This window comes from Camponotus vicinus, unplaced genomic scaffold (genome assembly GCF_025532165.1).
Source record: "Camponotus vicinus isolate PSW18456_S1 unplaced genomic scaffold, iyCamVici1.0 SCAF_9, whole genome shotgun sequence".
NCBI classification, from domain to species: Eukaryota; Metazoa; Arthropoda; class Insecta; order Hymenoptera; family Formicidae; genus Camponotus; species Camponotus vicinus.
Window position 1 is genome coordinate 5,512,928 of NW_028141981.1, and position 17,247 is coordinate 5,530,174.

General features: G+C 33.4%; 1 protein-coding gene across 7 annotated transcripts in view; it reads right to left on the bottom strand.

The window, feature by feature from the left end:
- Positions 1 to 9,295: 9,295 nt before the first annotated feature.
- Positions 9,296 to 17,247, bottom strand: part of LOC145976494 (uncharacterized) — a 304,704-nt gene continuing 296,752 nt past the window's right edge. For 5 of the 7 annotated variants that reach the window (XM_083107612.1, XM_083107607.1, XM_083107611.1 and 2 more), the window contains 8 exons: positions 16,451 to 16,722; positions 16,021 to 16,293; positions 14,189 to 15,728; positions 13,973 to 14,076; positions 13,424 to 13,801; positions 13,058 to 13,141; positions 12,228 to 12,394; positions 9,296 to 11,026 (listed from right to left, as the gene is read on the bottom strand). In XM_083107612.1, the coding sequence (XP_082963738.1) occupies positions 10,729 to 11,026; positions 12,228 to 12,394; positions 13,058 to 13,141; positions 13,424 to 13,801; positions 13,973 to 14,076; positions 14,189 to 15,728; positions 16,021 to 16,293; positions 16,451 to 16,722 (3,116 nt within the window). In that variant the 3' untranslated portion in view covers positions 9,296 to 10,728. The remainder of the gene's footprint in view (positions 11,027 to 12,227; positions 12,395 to 13,057; positions 13,142 to 13,423; positions 13,802 to 13,972; positions 14,077 to 14,188; positions 15,729 to 16,020; positions 16,294 to 16,450; positions 16,723 to 17,247) is intronic. The other 2 variants (XM_083107608.1, XM_083107613.1) reach the window with 2 other exon arrangements.

Sequence of the window (17,247 nt, forward strand, 5' to 3'; positions counted from 1 at the left end):
GAAGGAACTTAAAGATATTGGCTTGTGCGAATTAGTTTCTTATTAATCGATAAATAATTGCGAGGCGGTTTCCCCGTGCGTCATGGATGCAGAGCTCCCTCGGCCACGACACTTTTGCTATCTACTGAAACTACTATTTACATCAATTCCTTGTAGACATAGCTAGCGTTTTACAATTGAGAGATATACATTAAGTGTAGAATCTCGCTGGAAAGAAACACGCACATGTACATCCATCGCTCAGTCATTCCATTCACACTTGCAACTATTTTTTTTTCTTTTTTGTTGTTGCTCTATCACTCTTTGCCTCTTATCACAACACCAAACAGTGCCTACTTCGAATGAAAAAGACCCGATATGGGGCCTCTCTTGGTTGCGCTATGGCAGAAGTATCTCTATTAACAACCGTTGTTTAAGATAATGGATAGTTCTTACTCGTCCCGCTGTTGAATTCGCACGCACATTACATCCCGGCGACACATTGTTAGACACATTTCTCACTTTTTGCTCTTCTTACTTCCGTGATTAAAATTTTAATGAAAAAATTGATGTATTTTCGAATCCTCTTTCATACAAATATAGATTTAAACATCTTCAAAATATTCTTAAAAAGCTCTTTTAAAGATCTTATTTATTTTCTTACATCATAAAATATAAGAAATGGTGTTTTCGTGTTAATTTTTAAGCGAATCGTTAGTGAAAGTTGTACAATTGAGAGATATATTAGAAATAAATTATAAAACGTGTGTGATAATTATTTTTATTAATGCTATATTTTGTTATTAATTACTATATATTATATGTTAAATAATATATCACGGAAGTTATCGTAAGCTAAATGAAATTTCAGGTGCCCCTCTTAGATGGTATGGATTCAGACGTTCTTCCTTACGTATTTCGTAATGAAAACAAGGTAGGATAGAAAACGAATTTTTCGCAATTATTATTTACGTTTCATGGAAAGTTTAATTTAGTTACTACTTCACCAATGCGTTGCAAAAACATCGAGATAATTCCATCAACGATAGAAAGATTGTATTGTACAGAATTTTACGGAAACATAGTGAAAACGGAGAAATTGACTTAAAACCGAACTTGTAATTCTTAAGGGTAAAATTGCGGAACCAGGTACATGCGTTGGCTATCGCCAATTTGCTTTGGCACAATGTTAGCATGTTGCTTAACTTAAACTCGACGGTAGTTGACAACAAGAATGGACTAGAGAACCACTTGTCATTGACATATAGAATTACAAATTCGAGATATAAAATTAATTTTTATCTATTTTCCAAAAAATCGTAAAATATAATAATGTAAGATGATAAAAATGATGTCCTGCTATAATATACTTTAATTTTGTAAATTAACTGAAAAGCAAAAAAAATTATTTCAGAACTATTGTATTATTAGAGAACATCGTAAAAAATATATATCTCCAAACATATAACATATGACTGAAATATATAGACGATATATACGAAATATACAAAGTTCGTGAAATGCAATTTGAGGAATTCTATTAGATTCGCTGTATTTGCAACGCAAAGTACTTGTTGGAATCAAATAGGTGGATTTTTAATATTATTATTTTCTTTGTCAGCTTCATCAATCCAATTAAAGAAAAAAAAAGAATTTCTCTCTTATCCATAAACATGCTTACACTTAAGCGCGTAAGCTAATATTGACAAGTTCTTCATTCATCGCTTTTCTATCTTTCTCACTCTCGTTCTCATTTCCCCTAATATCGTAGTTAAAAGTCAACGATTAGTTACCAGAACACAAGGCACTTGGCTTACACATCATACATGTCTTTTTTGTTATTAATTTGCTTTTTGGTATAGCTCGGTGTTGAGATAGCTGGCGCAAGACGCGCCGCGGCGGACAACGCGAGATAGATATTGCTATCCAAGAGCAATAACTGTGATAGCTTAACGTAGAATTCGTAATTGATTTAACTATTAAGAAGATATATGACGCGATAATGAAATCTTTTGAGGACGTACGTTGAATGTTATAGTTGATCGAAGTACAATGTGTTACATAGAGTGAATCTACGAAGTAGCTTTGTCTTCTATAATAATAATATATATGTATATATATATATATATAGTTTCCTATTAAAATATTTATTAAAATTGTTTTAAACATTCGTTTTTTTTCTATTTTATATCAGATAAAATATTTACTCTCATGAGAAAGAAGCTAAGAAGATTTTCATCTAGAATCTCACATCTAGAATCGTTTATCAAAGATCTCGCGTCTTGTCGCGGTGCGTCTTCCGACGTACAATGAAAATAGCACTCATCTCACATACACAATATTCATAGAAGAAAATAGTCATATACATATGTATATGTTGTACATATAATATATATACTATCTATGCAATGCAGTAATAATATATATATAATATATTTACTTTATATATATATATTCAGTATTTGTCTTAATATATATATATATATTCATTTATAAACGACGGTTAGATTATTCAATTACATCTCGGTATTAAAACTCCTTGTCCTTTTTCTTTCGCTCTCGTACATACAGGCAGACACGTACGCGCGCGCATTTTCACTCGTTTTTTTCACTTTTCTATTATCGTAGTAGTAGAGTTTAATGGTACACTTAATGCTCGTGCTGTCGTGAGGCAGGATTTTCGGTATTTCCTCGTATGCCTTTTCTGTTTTTTTTTCTCTCTAACACGGATCGCTGGACAACATCGATTTATAACGATCCGATCGGTCGAAAGCTTATATATGTTTATATATTTTAACATGTACTGACGTGACGATCTATGTAGAACGTATTTCTCTTTGATTCTCGTTTTCTATTTGATTACATTGTCCTTCAATAATGACTGTGGTGCAAATCGGTCAGTGATGTTCCTCGATGTTCTTCGTAAATTTCTCGATTTTGTTTTTTCTATTTCGTGCGTATTTCTCGAAAACTGAAAATCGCGACTTATTATTAAATAAATCCGATCTGTCTTTTCTTTTTTTTTCTGTGATTGCATGTGACTATGTCAATTATGCTTGCTTTATAGTCGCCGCTGATCAATGTACCGAAGTCCCGCCACTCACGATTCAGAAGAAGCGTGGGATTTCTGTATTTTTTTCTTTTTTTTTTCTTTTTAACGAACAACATCGACATTTAACGTAGCAAGTATGGGACCGTTCGGCGGTCCCTCTCTCTCTCTTTCTTTCTTTCTCTCTCTCTCTCTCTCTCTGTCTCTCTGTACACTATACTTAGTTTTGTATATATATATAAATATATATTGTGTGAACGTATGTATATATATGTACGCAATATACATATATACACATACGTTACCATCTGAGTCAATATGCATACGTATAATATAGTAATATCGCTTTTTCTCCATATATTCAATATATATATATATATATATATATATATATATATATATATATACACATATATATATTAAATAAATAGTATGCATATATGTATGCGCAATGTAATCACTAGTTTAATGTATATAAGTATCGCTTTTCAACATATAATACTGATACGCAGACGCTCGTTGACCTGACTAAGCCGTTCGATTAACTCTTATGATTAGATGCAATCCCGATGACTCGAGTTCGCTTTTGACTTATTATCTTACATCTCGATGCTACGCTTCGCCAGATTACGAACTCGTGAACCAGATTATAAACGCGGCTTCTACCTGGACAAAGAGGAATCGAAAATTCTACACCCCGCAAACGCTTTCGGTAGAATAAAAACGCTTTATATTTATACAAGTCATTTTATCCACTTTTCTTACATGTATCGGCTATTTTTCACATGCATTAAAGTATTTCGCTTGTCGAAGGAATTCATATATTTATCGAAGCTTGAAAAAAAAATTTACATATAAAAAAATTATGAGTCAATCAATAGATTGATAAATCGTCGATTTTAAAGATTGCCGAATCCACGATAACAATGAAAATTATTAGTGGGCACTCTTATAATCTCTACGTGATTTCATGTAAGTTTTGTGTGCTAATTTTCTTTACGCAACAGAGAATTTTCGAAGTCCTCGCATTCGCAGATAATTCACCGTATCGTTTGTGCTGTTCTTGAAGACTAACGTGGCGGAGTTGCTTCTTCGGGGAGTTGTGGAGGCCTCCTTGGGGTTTCTTTTTTTTCTCTTCGTCAACGAATTGACGAATCTCTCTTTTTCTTCGTTCACTGATATCACTTTGATAGGCTCCAGATTAAATTAGGCTTTCGTCGGCAACTCGATACCACATTTAAAATTGACTGAACTGTGCTTAAGTATGTAAACAACACATTGCAGTTTCCTGCCAAAAGTTAATTGCGAGTATCATCATAGTATATGTTCAAAAAAATTCTCTCAAAAGATGAGAATTGTAACGAGATAAAATTTTGCAAATCGTGATATAAACTAATTGTGTGTAGAAATCACACACACACACATAATATTAAATTAGAAATAATAACTAAATTTTAAATAAAATTAAAAACTACACTTTAAATAAAAACAAAACTTCTAATAAGTACATGCGCGTGCTTATACGCAAGTAACTTTGAAATTGTTGGCAAGCATTATTAATAATTTACGAAGAAAAAAATATCGTCAAAAAAATAATCGTGGAAAAATAAATGATATTAAAAACCCTCGCGATCACTCATGGAAGACAACTGCAAGGCATTTTGTTATCGAGCTTTTTAAAGCAGAACTTAGCCGGCCAGCTGTAGTTAGTCCACACGTACCTATAACGCATTTAATAATATATTGTCCATATTGCTTATGGCACCAACTTTTGAGCGATTTTATTACACAATTTGGAGGAAGAGAGATAATTGTGTTTTATTTTGTCCGAGCCCGTGTCTCTTTGAGCAAGGCAAGAATCTGATTAGGTGACAAGTAGCTAAGATAACGTGGACTCTAACTGTATAAATATACTTATAGGTAATAGCTAGTTGAGCAGAGAGAAATATGAGAAAACAACGATAGTACAAACGCGTCATTTGAGTATATTGCTACCGAGCACGTGCTCCTCTTTCATTCTATTAGAATTATTGCGACAATTTTTTATACGAGCGAGAGGGAAATATATTGTACAAACGTGCTCATTTTTTTACTCTTTAGACTTGTTCAGTATTTTAATTCGCATACGAATTAAGCTAAGACAATCTGATAAATTATACCTTTGAATATTATAACAATGAAAGTAAGTTTTAAATATATTTTTGAGAGTTTTATCTGGAGATAAAAATTTACATATCGATATATGATACGAAAAATATATATAAATGACATTAAACATTTGATACATAGAAATACAAGGTTTATGCAATTATATGTTAGAACTCGCGCATCTCACGATCAATGCATCCCATTATCTTTTTAATAATTGTAATAACTGTCCTCGTATAAATTTCGATGTGACATGTGCGTGACTCTCCTACAGCTGACCATGTTCTAGTACATTAAAAACACTATTAACAATACGTTCCGTAGTAAAAGTTAATAGAGAATAGTATAACATCAAATAGAAGAGTACAAAGAACCATGCTGGCGTATAGAGATAGACATTAAAGTAGATAATAGATAAGAGGACGATAGATTACGATATCAATAATCCGTAATAACTTTTTTTCACTTATTAAGAGTAATTTTGCATAAACGTTGATGATCATTTAGTAGACTTTTTTTCTCTTTAATACAATATTTTGAGCACATTCCTCAGGTGTATAACCACGCTACACTTTCTTCATCGAGTTGTACCAATATATTCCACAACTTATTAAACTTCACCAGTACTAAATTATTTGACGATTATCAAGTTTTTTTTATAAATGTACAAGCTATGGCGTGCATTGAACATTCGGTAAAAATTATTGCGCGAAAATTTACTTAAATTAACAAAATAAGTAGTATAATAGTTATTATAACAATGATTATCCAAATAATAGTAATTACCAAAATAAATTATCAATAATAATGAAATTAACTTAACATCAAAACATCACTAACTCTACATAATTATTTGTATTTAGGAAATAATAATAAATTTATAAGTATTCGTTGCCGAGAAAATAAGTGTGGCTTTTTCTTTTTTATATATTGCTCGATTATTATGCGCTTCTTCCATCCAACGGTAATCCTAGTTATATAACGTGTGTGTAAATTTTTAATTTGGCTCACAACTGCGAATGCGGGATATCAGTATCTTTTTAACTGATATCATCTGATATTATCAATATAATGTTAGTTCAGTAATATAGAAGTAAAAAGTTTCGTCTATAAAAACAAGAACGAAATTATTAATCACGATTAATGTCTTTTGTCAGCTTGTTATGGGATTTCGAAAATAAACATGAATAAATATTTTAACGAATTAAATACGTGACTTGTCAACACAAGTCTAAACATGCAATGCGCGACATCAACTTAAATAGGAGTAATATAATAACAACAGAACGATAATTTTCGATACGAATAAACTGTTCATACAATAAAATATAAAATATGAAGCAACTATTAATAATTGTCAATGAGTGCAAAATGCTCCATTTGCACAGCCATTAAGTTAAGTGTTAGTTGGTAACTTCAAGTTATAAATTGTCTAATCACATACACGTACGAGAGCACAAAAACAAAAATTATATCATATACAAATTTGTCGATGATTAGTTCAGATCCATTCACTCGATGTTATCGCTATTCGATTTATGGCAGTACAATATCGGTACAACTCACTAGTTGATGGCACGGGTCCGCCTATGTACAAATATGTAATACCATATACCACATACCATTTAAATACATCACATAGTGTTATCATTTTGTTATATATATATTCTTCATATAGATATATATATATCATTTTTTTCTGTGACGTGGAGGGACTCGTTTGTACAATTCATGCATATCTTCGTTACAATTTCATTGCTTCGTTTCATGCCTTTCCTATATTTTGAATAAGTAGCCTCCAGTACTATATTTCATATTGCTACTGTTCTAAATCCAGAGTATAGGTTTGCCTCAACTTAAAAAGGAAAGAATTTTTGCTAACTAAAATCAATTCCAGTTTTTTCGTCATATAAAATTTCTAATCAAATTGAACAGTATAGATTCACTTAGATTTAGTATAGATAGTATAGATTCATGTTAAAATTGTAATAAAAATCGCAAAAAAATATTAATATAATTTTTAGAATAAATTATAGCAAATAAGAACTTTTATTATATATATATTATTTATTTTTATATCTCCTGGATTTGATCAGAATCAATATTTTATCTCATGTTCCATTTATTATTATCTACGCCGTTTTCTTGAAGCTCTAAATCTGATTAAGAGAGTTAGATTACATATAATAATAATTATATTAGTAGAAACTTAGTTTCTGTAACAAGTGTATTGTCTTAAATGATATGTCTGCTAATTTTGTTGTATTCGACCTATGCACATTCTGAGCCTGTGGTCGAAATCCATAACAATTTTACTCCTTAAATGAACTAACTTTAAGATTCGAAATTCTAGAATCTTATATAGTATAGTATATAGATCTCTAATACTACACTCTCTCTTTTGCTTCTGTACTGAAGGCCACTGTACTCAATCATTACAGAACGATTTATGTCACTTTAATATGGTTACAAAGGAGTATTTCCGTGGGCTTCAAAATTTATCACATAAACATCTACAAATATAATTTTATATCACGAATATATCGGAAGAATTAAAATAGATAGAAGTTTTTATTTTCATTAGCAAGATATTTAATAGAATATCGCACATATAATTATTATAGGCCGTAAGAATGACACAAATTGCTATAAATCTCGAATAATATATGAGCATTAAAATTAGTGCCCTTGGTGATACCCCCTCATATATTACTCTTGTCTGTAAATAAATAGATGATAATGCAGATGTTGTGGCCGGAATATATGATGTTTAGTTTGCATTACATTTTTGTAAATGGGGGAGAAGATTAATGAGACACACACACGTAGAAATAGAATAGAGATTAAAGTGCACGCTTCTCTGAATGTCTAATGTCATAAAGGAGAAATCTCCATATTTTTGACTTAAACTTTCTTTTATAATCATAGTTTATATTTCTGACATAAATAAAAATGGAAGATTTAAAGACATTTTTTTAGGAATTATGAAGACTTGGCAGAGTTTTTAAAGCGTCCTCAGTCACTTGTATTTATTTGAGAAAAGTTTAAAAAGTTAAAATGTATGTTGCGTATATGTGTGATTATATGTATATGTGTGTGACCATCTATGATTCATTAATAATGATAAAAAAATTAATAAGAAGAAGATTGTTAACAATAACAATGTTCTCAAGAATAGAATTAGAGCAACTACAATTGACAATTCCCTTAAATAACGATTTGCAGTTTCAATATACAAATGAAATTTCACAATCTAAATAAATTTTGACCTCTTTATACTAAAAAAATATTTGATACACATTATATATATATATATATATATATATATATATATATTGTAAAATCTTTTAATCAGAACATATATTAACAATTTTTACACGAAATAGAAAAAAAAGACACTGCATTTGAAATTATTTTCATTTTTCTACTTTTTGTTTTATATATGTCAATTTCTAAGACATTGAATAAATACGCAACAATACTGATAGAGAAATGAAGAATTCAATGCATTGTCAAGAGATAAGCTAACAAAACATATGTTTTTTTAATTACTTAAAATATCTTACATACAGAAATTATTATTATAACTTTTAAACGAAAAATAAAAATTCAAAAACATTGTTATGGAAACATGCAATACAGTTATTGTTAAAGAGCTTTGCCACTTTGTAGTCTTTAGTAAGATAGAAACTGAAATAAAGTGTATATATATGTATTTTTTTACACATACAAGCATATATATGTACGTATATATGTATGTATGTTGTGTATATGTATGTATATATATATATGTATGATTATGTATGTATATGTATGTATATAGATCCCTCCTAAAACAATCTAAAACTTAGCCTACTTACTTTTGCATAAATCTCATTTTAATAACATACAGACATTGATGTTATATGTACAAACATGTACACATCTTATGTACATATAACTATTTTAATGATCATTGAAATTTATTGATATTATTTAATAAATGTTTTCTATTTTGTGTCGGTGTGTGTTGAATGTGCATATGTATAATATGTGTATGCATGAGCATATGTATAATCGTTAGTTTACCTTCAGCATTGATGACGTAGGAAACGCTTTTAAAGTGAAACTTGAACAACATCCTTTCTAAAGATGATTATTTGTCTATACGCTAAAACGAAATCTTCTCAATTACATCAATATTTGCGTTTATACATATTTATATTTATATATATTATATATATTAAAATTTTTATGCAATTGTATATTATTAATTTACTAAAAAAAGTAACAGAGGTAAAGAAATTAAGGAGTTTAACAAATCTCTTCTACATATGAATGGTAAAACTTACTTATTCTCATCCAAATTTTAGATATGCTATGCTAATGATATTTAAACTAAATATAAAACTAGAGCGAACATGCAACAAGTCGTACATTACATTCCGGAATCGGTTGACAAACCGCAATTTGTTTCACCATTTTTTGTTTATTTAGATTTTAATATTAACATTGTAAACGTAATTTCTATCTAGTGAAAATGTTAATAATGTCTCTCTTAAACGATTATAAAATTTATAAATTATAAGACATACTTATTGGCAAGAAAATAAAAAAATATGGCCTGAAAAATACGGCTTCATACAAACTGATCCCGGCTGTAATCGGAAGAAAAAACAATTTAAAACATCTTTAAAAAATTGTGAAAGAGCAACAGGTAACAATAATGTCTTGTGGCACAATCTGGGAATATTTTACGTGCATAATAAATAGGTACACTGAAATCGCGTTAATCATTAGGCGCTTATTGTAGGTGCACGTCAATCTCTTTTGTATCTTGAATCAGCACTCATTGTAACGACAGTGGCATATATACGCTTCCGTACGTTTACTTGTCGAGTTGTATTTGATTTTTCTAGGCCATGTTAAATAATCGTATTTACTGTTTGTCTTCAACAAAATGCCAAAATGAAGTCTGTAGGTTTGCTTCATTTTTCAATGACGATTTTTTGTTCTTTGATGCCGGCTGATCTTGTCTTCCATATTAAGGAAAATGTTTACGGTCAGTACCCTGTCTCCTTCTTGAACAGAGCTCGAATATAATGATTGCATAGTTAAAGATCGTTTTACCGCTGCGCCATTAAACCCTACGAGTTCTACGACTCTTTTAGTGCTTATTGTTAGTTTCAATTTCCATTAACGATAGATGTCTTTTTTAAACAGTCAATATTATTCTCCATATGAGTCGCATAAATGTAATTAGTCCGCGTCTGATCGGATAAATTTACCAGTCACGCTCTCCTGCACAGATTCGCACATACAGAGGAGGTATTCGCGGAGGTATTTTCGGAATTATCTATCGTGGAAATTTATTATCACGCAACCTGCCCGTTTGTGTGAGCAAAAATCTTCACATTTACATAAAAAGATATTCCTGCAGCGTTATTTTTGTAACGATTGTGCGATCATTTAATAAGAGCCTGCTTTAGTACCGCGCGCGACCATACTACTTTCCTATAGTATCATTACAGCCTTCGTTAAGGTAACTTAAGTTTAATTACTTGAATCTTGTCCTATGGGGGTCTCGTCGGATTACGGCATAAATGTGCTGTATTTTGGGCGCTGTTGTCGGTAATACTCGCGGGCAGTTGCTGCTGATGATCTTGAATTTGCGGTATAGCATTGTCTGATTGTTGTTGCTGTTGCTGCTGCTGCTGCTTTTGCTGCAATGACATTGTTGGTTGTTGCAGTTGTTGCACTTTCGATGACTGTTGTATCGGTCGTTTAGATTCCTGACCCGTTGAATCGGGCAAGGGTATTGGCCTGTGGGATTTCATGTGCGCACTTCTGCTTTTCACTTTGTTGAAAACTCTGAAAGAAAAGTGCAATTGGAACATTAAATAAACCATCGCTCGTCAAGTCGTCAATATAAACTCATACGCAATCTAGCGTTATGAAATTTATACGTGATGATGCCCTTGTAAATCGTACGAGATTTAATAATTCATAAGAAATGTATAGATATACATAGAAACAATCGAATTTGTTTGTACATCCAAAAACATTTCGCTCTACAAGCGTTGTATTATGTTTTAATTTAGACAAGTATAGTTTAGTATGTTCACATATATTTCACACATAACGTGAGGAATCAAAAATATTGACATAGCAACAGCGGTATAACAAATCACATGCTTGCGTTATGCATATTTAATTTTTTATATTTATTATAACATATCACATAGCCAATTTATACAAATATCTTTACTGAAAAGTGTGAAACGTAGAGAATATTATATAATTAGAAAAACTTGGACAGAGCAAATTAAAATAATAACAATAGACTATAGAAATATGTGCCACACAAATATGAAGTATATCAAATAATTAATTAAAATTACCCGAATAGCAAAACATGTAAAAAAAATTAATACGTCATAGAATAAATACTATTGTCATATTTGTTTATTGATTAAAGTTTTCAGATATGGATATGTATATTGAATGTATAGTGAATGTATAGTGTTTGTTTCTAAATATTATTTGAATAATTTTTAAAAATGTGGACGTATATTTTGTTTTATTATAATTATTATATTAATTTTATTATAAAAAAATTAATTTTTTATTATAAATTATATATTGTGAATTTTCAATTTTTTAAATTATTTAGAAACACGATTGTTTAATGATATATCCATGTTTTTGTGTACCTAAATTCAAATTTGAAACATATATCATGTGTGTTTTTTTATTTTCTCATAACGTACATTTTGCTGTTGCATTAATTTGCTTGAAATAAAATATATTCATATATATTTTAATGTTATGTGTGACTCATCTGACAGTATATATGTATAAAATTTCGAAGATATATAACTGACATCGCGTTTTTTGCTACTTGTTTCATTCCATACGCAGAAAGGCACTCTGTTTCTCTACAAGCAAGGATATCTATGCAAGATATGCCAATACTTGCCGCTTACATTGTCGTTTTAGGGCACTCGCGTCGCACGAGCTCCATCGTCAATTATCGGAAATGGATAATTTAGATTAGAGATTGGAGACTTACTTCCCGCAAATCTTGCAGGGGTAGTGAAGTGGGGTGGGCGCGGGTAGTTGTTGCTCAGAACTAGTGTGAGTTTGTGAGTTGGTGTTGACTGTGGCGTGGCCGATATTGCCGATTTGGGCGGTTTGGGTGCTTCCGGCCATCGTTACTGTTACACTTCCGCTAAAGCTCTGACAACACAAAGAAAACACAAAGCCAAAATAAACAACACAAACAAACGACAACGGCGACGACAGATAAGTAACGCAACGACCACACAACGCATAACATCTTCGGTCCTTTTAAAATAAAGCGTGAGAAAACGACGGATCAACAATCAATCTCATGCGACACTTAAATGTTCACACGTATGTACGCGTGTAAGATTATTTCAGACACACCAAGTACGAAACTTTCTCCATCATATTAATATTAAATAGTATTTACAGCCAGACTAAAATTTTTTTTTATTTAAAAAAATATAATCAATATAACAGATATAAAAACAAGACTTCGTACTTGGTGTAAGTGAGGAAATAGAATATGTGGTGAGTAACAAATATAGAAATAATTTATGTGAATGTATTTCTTCTTCTGTGTGAATTATATATATATATATATATATATATATATATATATATATATATATATATATATATTCATATATAATAGTATATAAACTGGCTAAAGTGAGAGATAAAGATTTGAAAGAAGAATTTATTTTTGATTTACAAAAATTTTACATAATCATTATCACAAGAGTTAGATATATGGATTCGTATAATTAATTGTAAAAAAACGTATAAAATGGATAAAAAATATTTATATAAATTGTAGTGTATATTATTACTCACATCTGGGCAGTCGTATGCGAATAACCTCAGCTCTCCTTCGCTAGTAGTCAGAGTCGCCGAATTTTCTCTCTCGTTTGTTTGTAGCTAATCGGAAGAAAAGTAGAGATCCATTTACATATATACATATATACATACATACATACATACATACATATACATATATATATATATATATATATATATATATATATATATATATATATATATATATAAACACACACACACACACACACACACACACACACACACACACACACACACACACACACACACACACACACATATATATATATATATATATATATACACATACTCCGATGGCGTTTACATAATTTAAAGCAAAAAGTAACAATAAAGTAAACTTACTAAGGTACGGTGAAGGATTGATTTTTCTTCACCAAAGTCCATTTCTGTCACCGATGCGATGGCATCGCGAAGTTCCCTGGTGTCCTTGCAATCTCTTTCGCTTTTGATTTTTGGTTTTCCGTGACGAATACGCAGCCTCTTGTATTCATCGGGGCAGAGCCTCTTCCAGAGGTAGTAGAACTGCACACACTGTTTCACGGTCTTGGCACCGACGTCCCGTGAAATCGCGGAGAAGTCTTTGTTGTACTTGAGCAGTCCTTGATAGAATACGTCCATTTCGTGTGACGTCCATCTATCGGACTCGTGGCATTCGTAGCTGAGTAACGGATGCTCTACTGGTAGCGTAGGTGTTGGCCGCATTAATTTCACCATTGCTTCCTAAAACAGATATACATATACATATATATCGAATATATCAATATCGAGTGTGTCACATACAATAATGACGATTTTATTTCTAAAATATAAGATAATTGAAAAAATTCGGAAAATAGTGAAGAATTTTGATATATTTATGCGAGTCATACTTAGTGAAAAAAAATATCTTACACGAATATTTCCTTTGCACATATGCAACAGGTGAAGCGCGTATTCCTTGTTTCTACCACCGCCCGGTACCGCGGCGCAACACGCGAATTGCAGGTACATCTCCACTGCAAGCAACATGCGACATTTAATTTTCATATATTTTGTTATATGCTATTCAGGTATATAATTGAAAAAATATATATAATTCAAGGTATATAATTGAAACAAAAGACTTACACTCGGTGCTCGTGAGTACGTTGTTTATGCCGGGATCCCACAAAAGGTGGTCGGTCTCCGACCCGTCCTTCCCCCTATCCCCGTTGCATTCGACCGGCGGTATTGTGGCTTGATATCTTGTGCCGATGTTGATTCTTGGCGGCGGACCGTCGTTTCCTTGAGAGTCATCTGAACTGAAGTCCGAATCTCTCTCATGCTGATGTAATCTTGCATATAACCCTGGGCCAGGACGAGATGGATCTAGGATCGGCGGTGGTGTATAGCTGCTGTCCCAATGGCGATCGCAAGCTTTCCGCAGTCGCGATGGATAAGAATGCGAACTGTTGGCATATTGGCTACCGTCCATGCGCGGCCTCTTCCGACAATGCCGTACAGGACTATTGGCGGGTAAACTGCCAGGACTGAGAAAGACATCTTCATCTAGCAGTTCCTCTTTGATTTGTTCGACAGGAATCGGTAAATTTCCAGTAGCCAATTTGTGTCTCAAAATATTATTCTTTGTCGCATGATTAGTTTGAATGAGAAACTTGGCCGGATTGACGACTTGCTGCTGATTAAATTGTCCTCCCGCGTTGCACTGCTGTTGATTCGTCGTCTGGACATTCAAGCCGAGATTCACGGTAACAGGCTCGACTTTCGGCGTCGCCAGACGAATCTCCTTTTTGAATGTCAACGCCGGACTGAGCGAACCTGCCTGCACTAATACATTCGCTTTCTGCAGACCCGCCGTCTGTATCAATTTAAACTCGCCATTATTATCGACGACGATGCCAGCCAGACTGCCGTTTCCGAGCCCAAAGTCCACGAAGTTCTGGCTCGTGATAAGTTTATATGACTGGAACTCAAATCGCCTGCGACCGGAGGCGGTAAAGTCTTTCGGAGTCGAGGACAACAACGGATCTTCTGAGTTTGGCATCATTTGGCTTTGGAGCGCGTGATGCGGTGACACGGGAAAGCTCGTGCCGGTGAAGGCGACCGGTCCCGGCGACGAGACAGAGGACGGCGGCAGCGAGGACAGCGGCGACGGTGCTGGTGTCGCCGACAATGGGCTTGGCAGTGGCGAGTGCGGATTCGGCGAGCCGGACCCATAGAGGTCCGCGTCCGCCTCGGATTCGCCCGGCAACACCTCATTCAACGCCTCCTCCACAGCCGCGGCAGATGACATTGTGGTGGTGTAAAATGCCGCCGAGAGCGGTGATGACACTTGTCTTACATTTTCCGGATCCTCTTGAGGACTTAACAACGGTAGGCTCCCAGTAAGCAGGCCTTCCTGGCTAGCTGGTGGGGTGGGATATGTGAAGCTCGGGCTGTCATGTCGTGTCAAGGGCGACGGCAAGGGCGACTGGGTCGGTAATGTATGAGGACTTTCCGTGTATTGCGCGGCATAAGTACTGAATTCGGCCAACGAGTCGGGCAACGGCGAGTTTACCAACGCTTGTAAGTCCGGATTGACTGTGTGCTGCGACGAGTATCGATCTTCTAATGTGATATCCTGCAGCTGTTCGGTAGATTGTTCTTGCAATAGGCTGGCCGTTTGAAACTGTGATACAAGAATATACATAATGAGAAAATGGAAATATTCTTTTTTTCATTCTTTTTTCTTCATTCCACATAAATGATAAAAGATTATAAAGTTTCATAGATGATTTTAAAACGAAAACTAAAAGTTTTTATCTACTTGTATTTACAATATGTTTATTGGATCGGAAATAATTTGAAGATATATAATCTTTCCTGATAAAACTGTATTTATATATGATTTCTATAATGCAATGTTATGCAAATTATGAGTATTCACGAAACGACAAGTAGTATCGATTAGAGTTGTTCACCTGAATTGAGTCCAATTGCGTAGCATGCAAAAGCACGCTGTCAGGGACCGTTGTGACCTGTTGAAACACTTCGTCCTGCAAACTCGGACTAAAATAACCACCATCCTCGGCGTAACCTGTCATCGTGAAGTTTTCCGTTACCGCAGGTTGTGCCTGTGGCTGCTGATTATTCGGTTGTTGATTAGTCGTTGCTGATTGCACAGGCTGTTGATAAGTTAGATGTAATCTTTGTCCTGGATCAGAGGTTGTTCTCTTCACAGCCACCTTCGCTCCCTACAATTTATTCGCGATATGCATACGTTAAATCAATATATAACTATATCAAGATTAAATTATTAATTTATATAATTTTTTCTCAAATATCATCGCACAATGAAATCATAATCGAATAACGATAAGTAAACGTCTATAAAGTCTACGATACTGGTACCTTCAGGATCAGGTCGGCAAGCGCTTGCGCTTGAGCCTGGGTTTGCGCTTCCTGTAGCTGCTTTTGTACAGTTGCGTGACCGCTCACGGTGACATTTGGCTGCCGGAAGTGTTCACCATCAGAGAGCCGGCGCACTTTCTCTCCTGTCGCCAATGGTGGTGGTGCCGGCACCGCAAAGCTCGTCTTGCCGGCCATTTGCGAGACGGCATCGGCTTGCGTGGTGAAGACGGTGGCATTCGTACGAGGCTGTTGATTGGCATTTGCGTCCGCTGCTAGAACGTACATATTTTCTATTGAATATCTTTTGCCAAATTTTTGTTTGATTTAAAAAAAATTTGCACATTTAAAAAAAAATTTTATACATATTAAATTATAGCAAGCAATGTAATTACAATACATGTTCAACGCACAAACATATCTTCGATAATTATCTTTATTTGACGAGATAAAATTTTTTTTCATATTTTATTCATTATATTTTGTTCATTTTTGATTACATTTCTGAAAAGCGACAACTTTTTTTTTAATAATAACTGGCAATAAATATACATGATGTTTCTATGTAATTTATCCTGCATTTCATTTCCAAAATAAATATCGAGAGCGAGAGAAAATCCCGAAAACTTCATATTTACGATCGCGGAAAATGAATTTAATTTTGATTAATAAGACGTTTCTCCTCTTTTATAGAGCAACACGTAATGCGTGCGAGACGTTTCGCGTTTCCGAGCGAAATAAAGAAACGCAGAGTTTACAGAAAACCGTGAAATGGAGAAAACGAAAGAGAATTTTTTTTC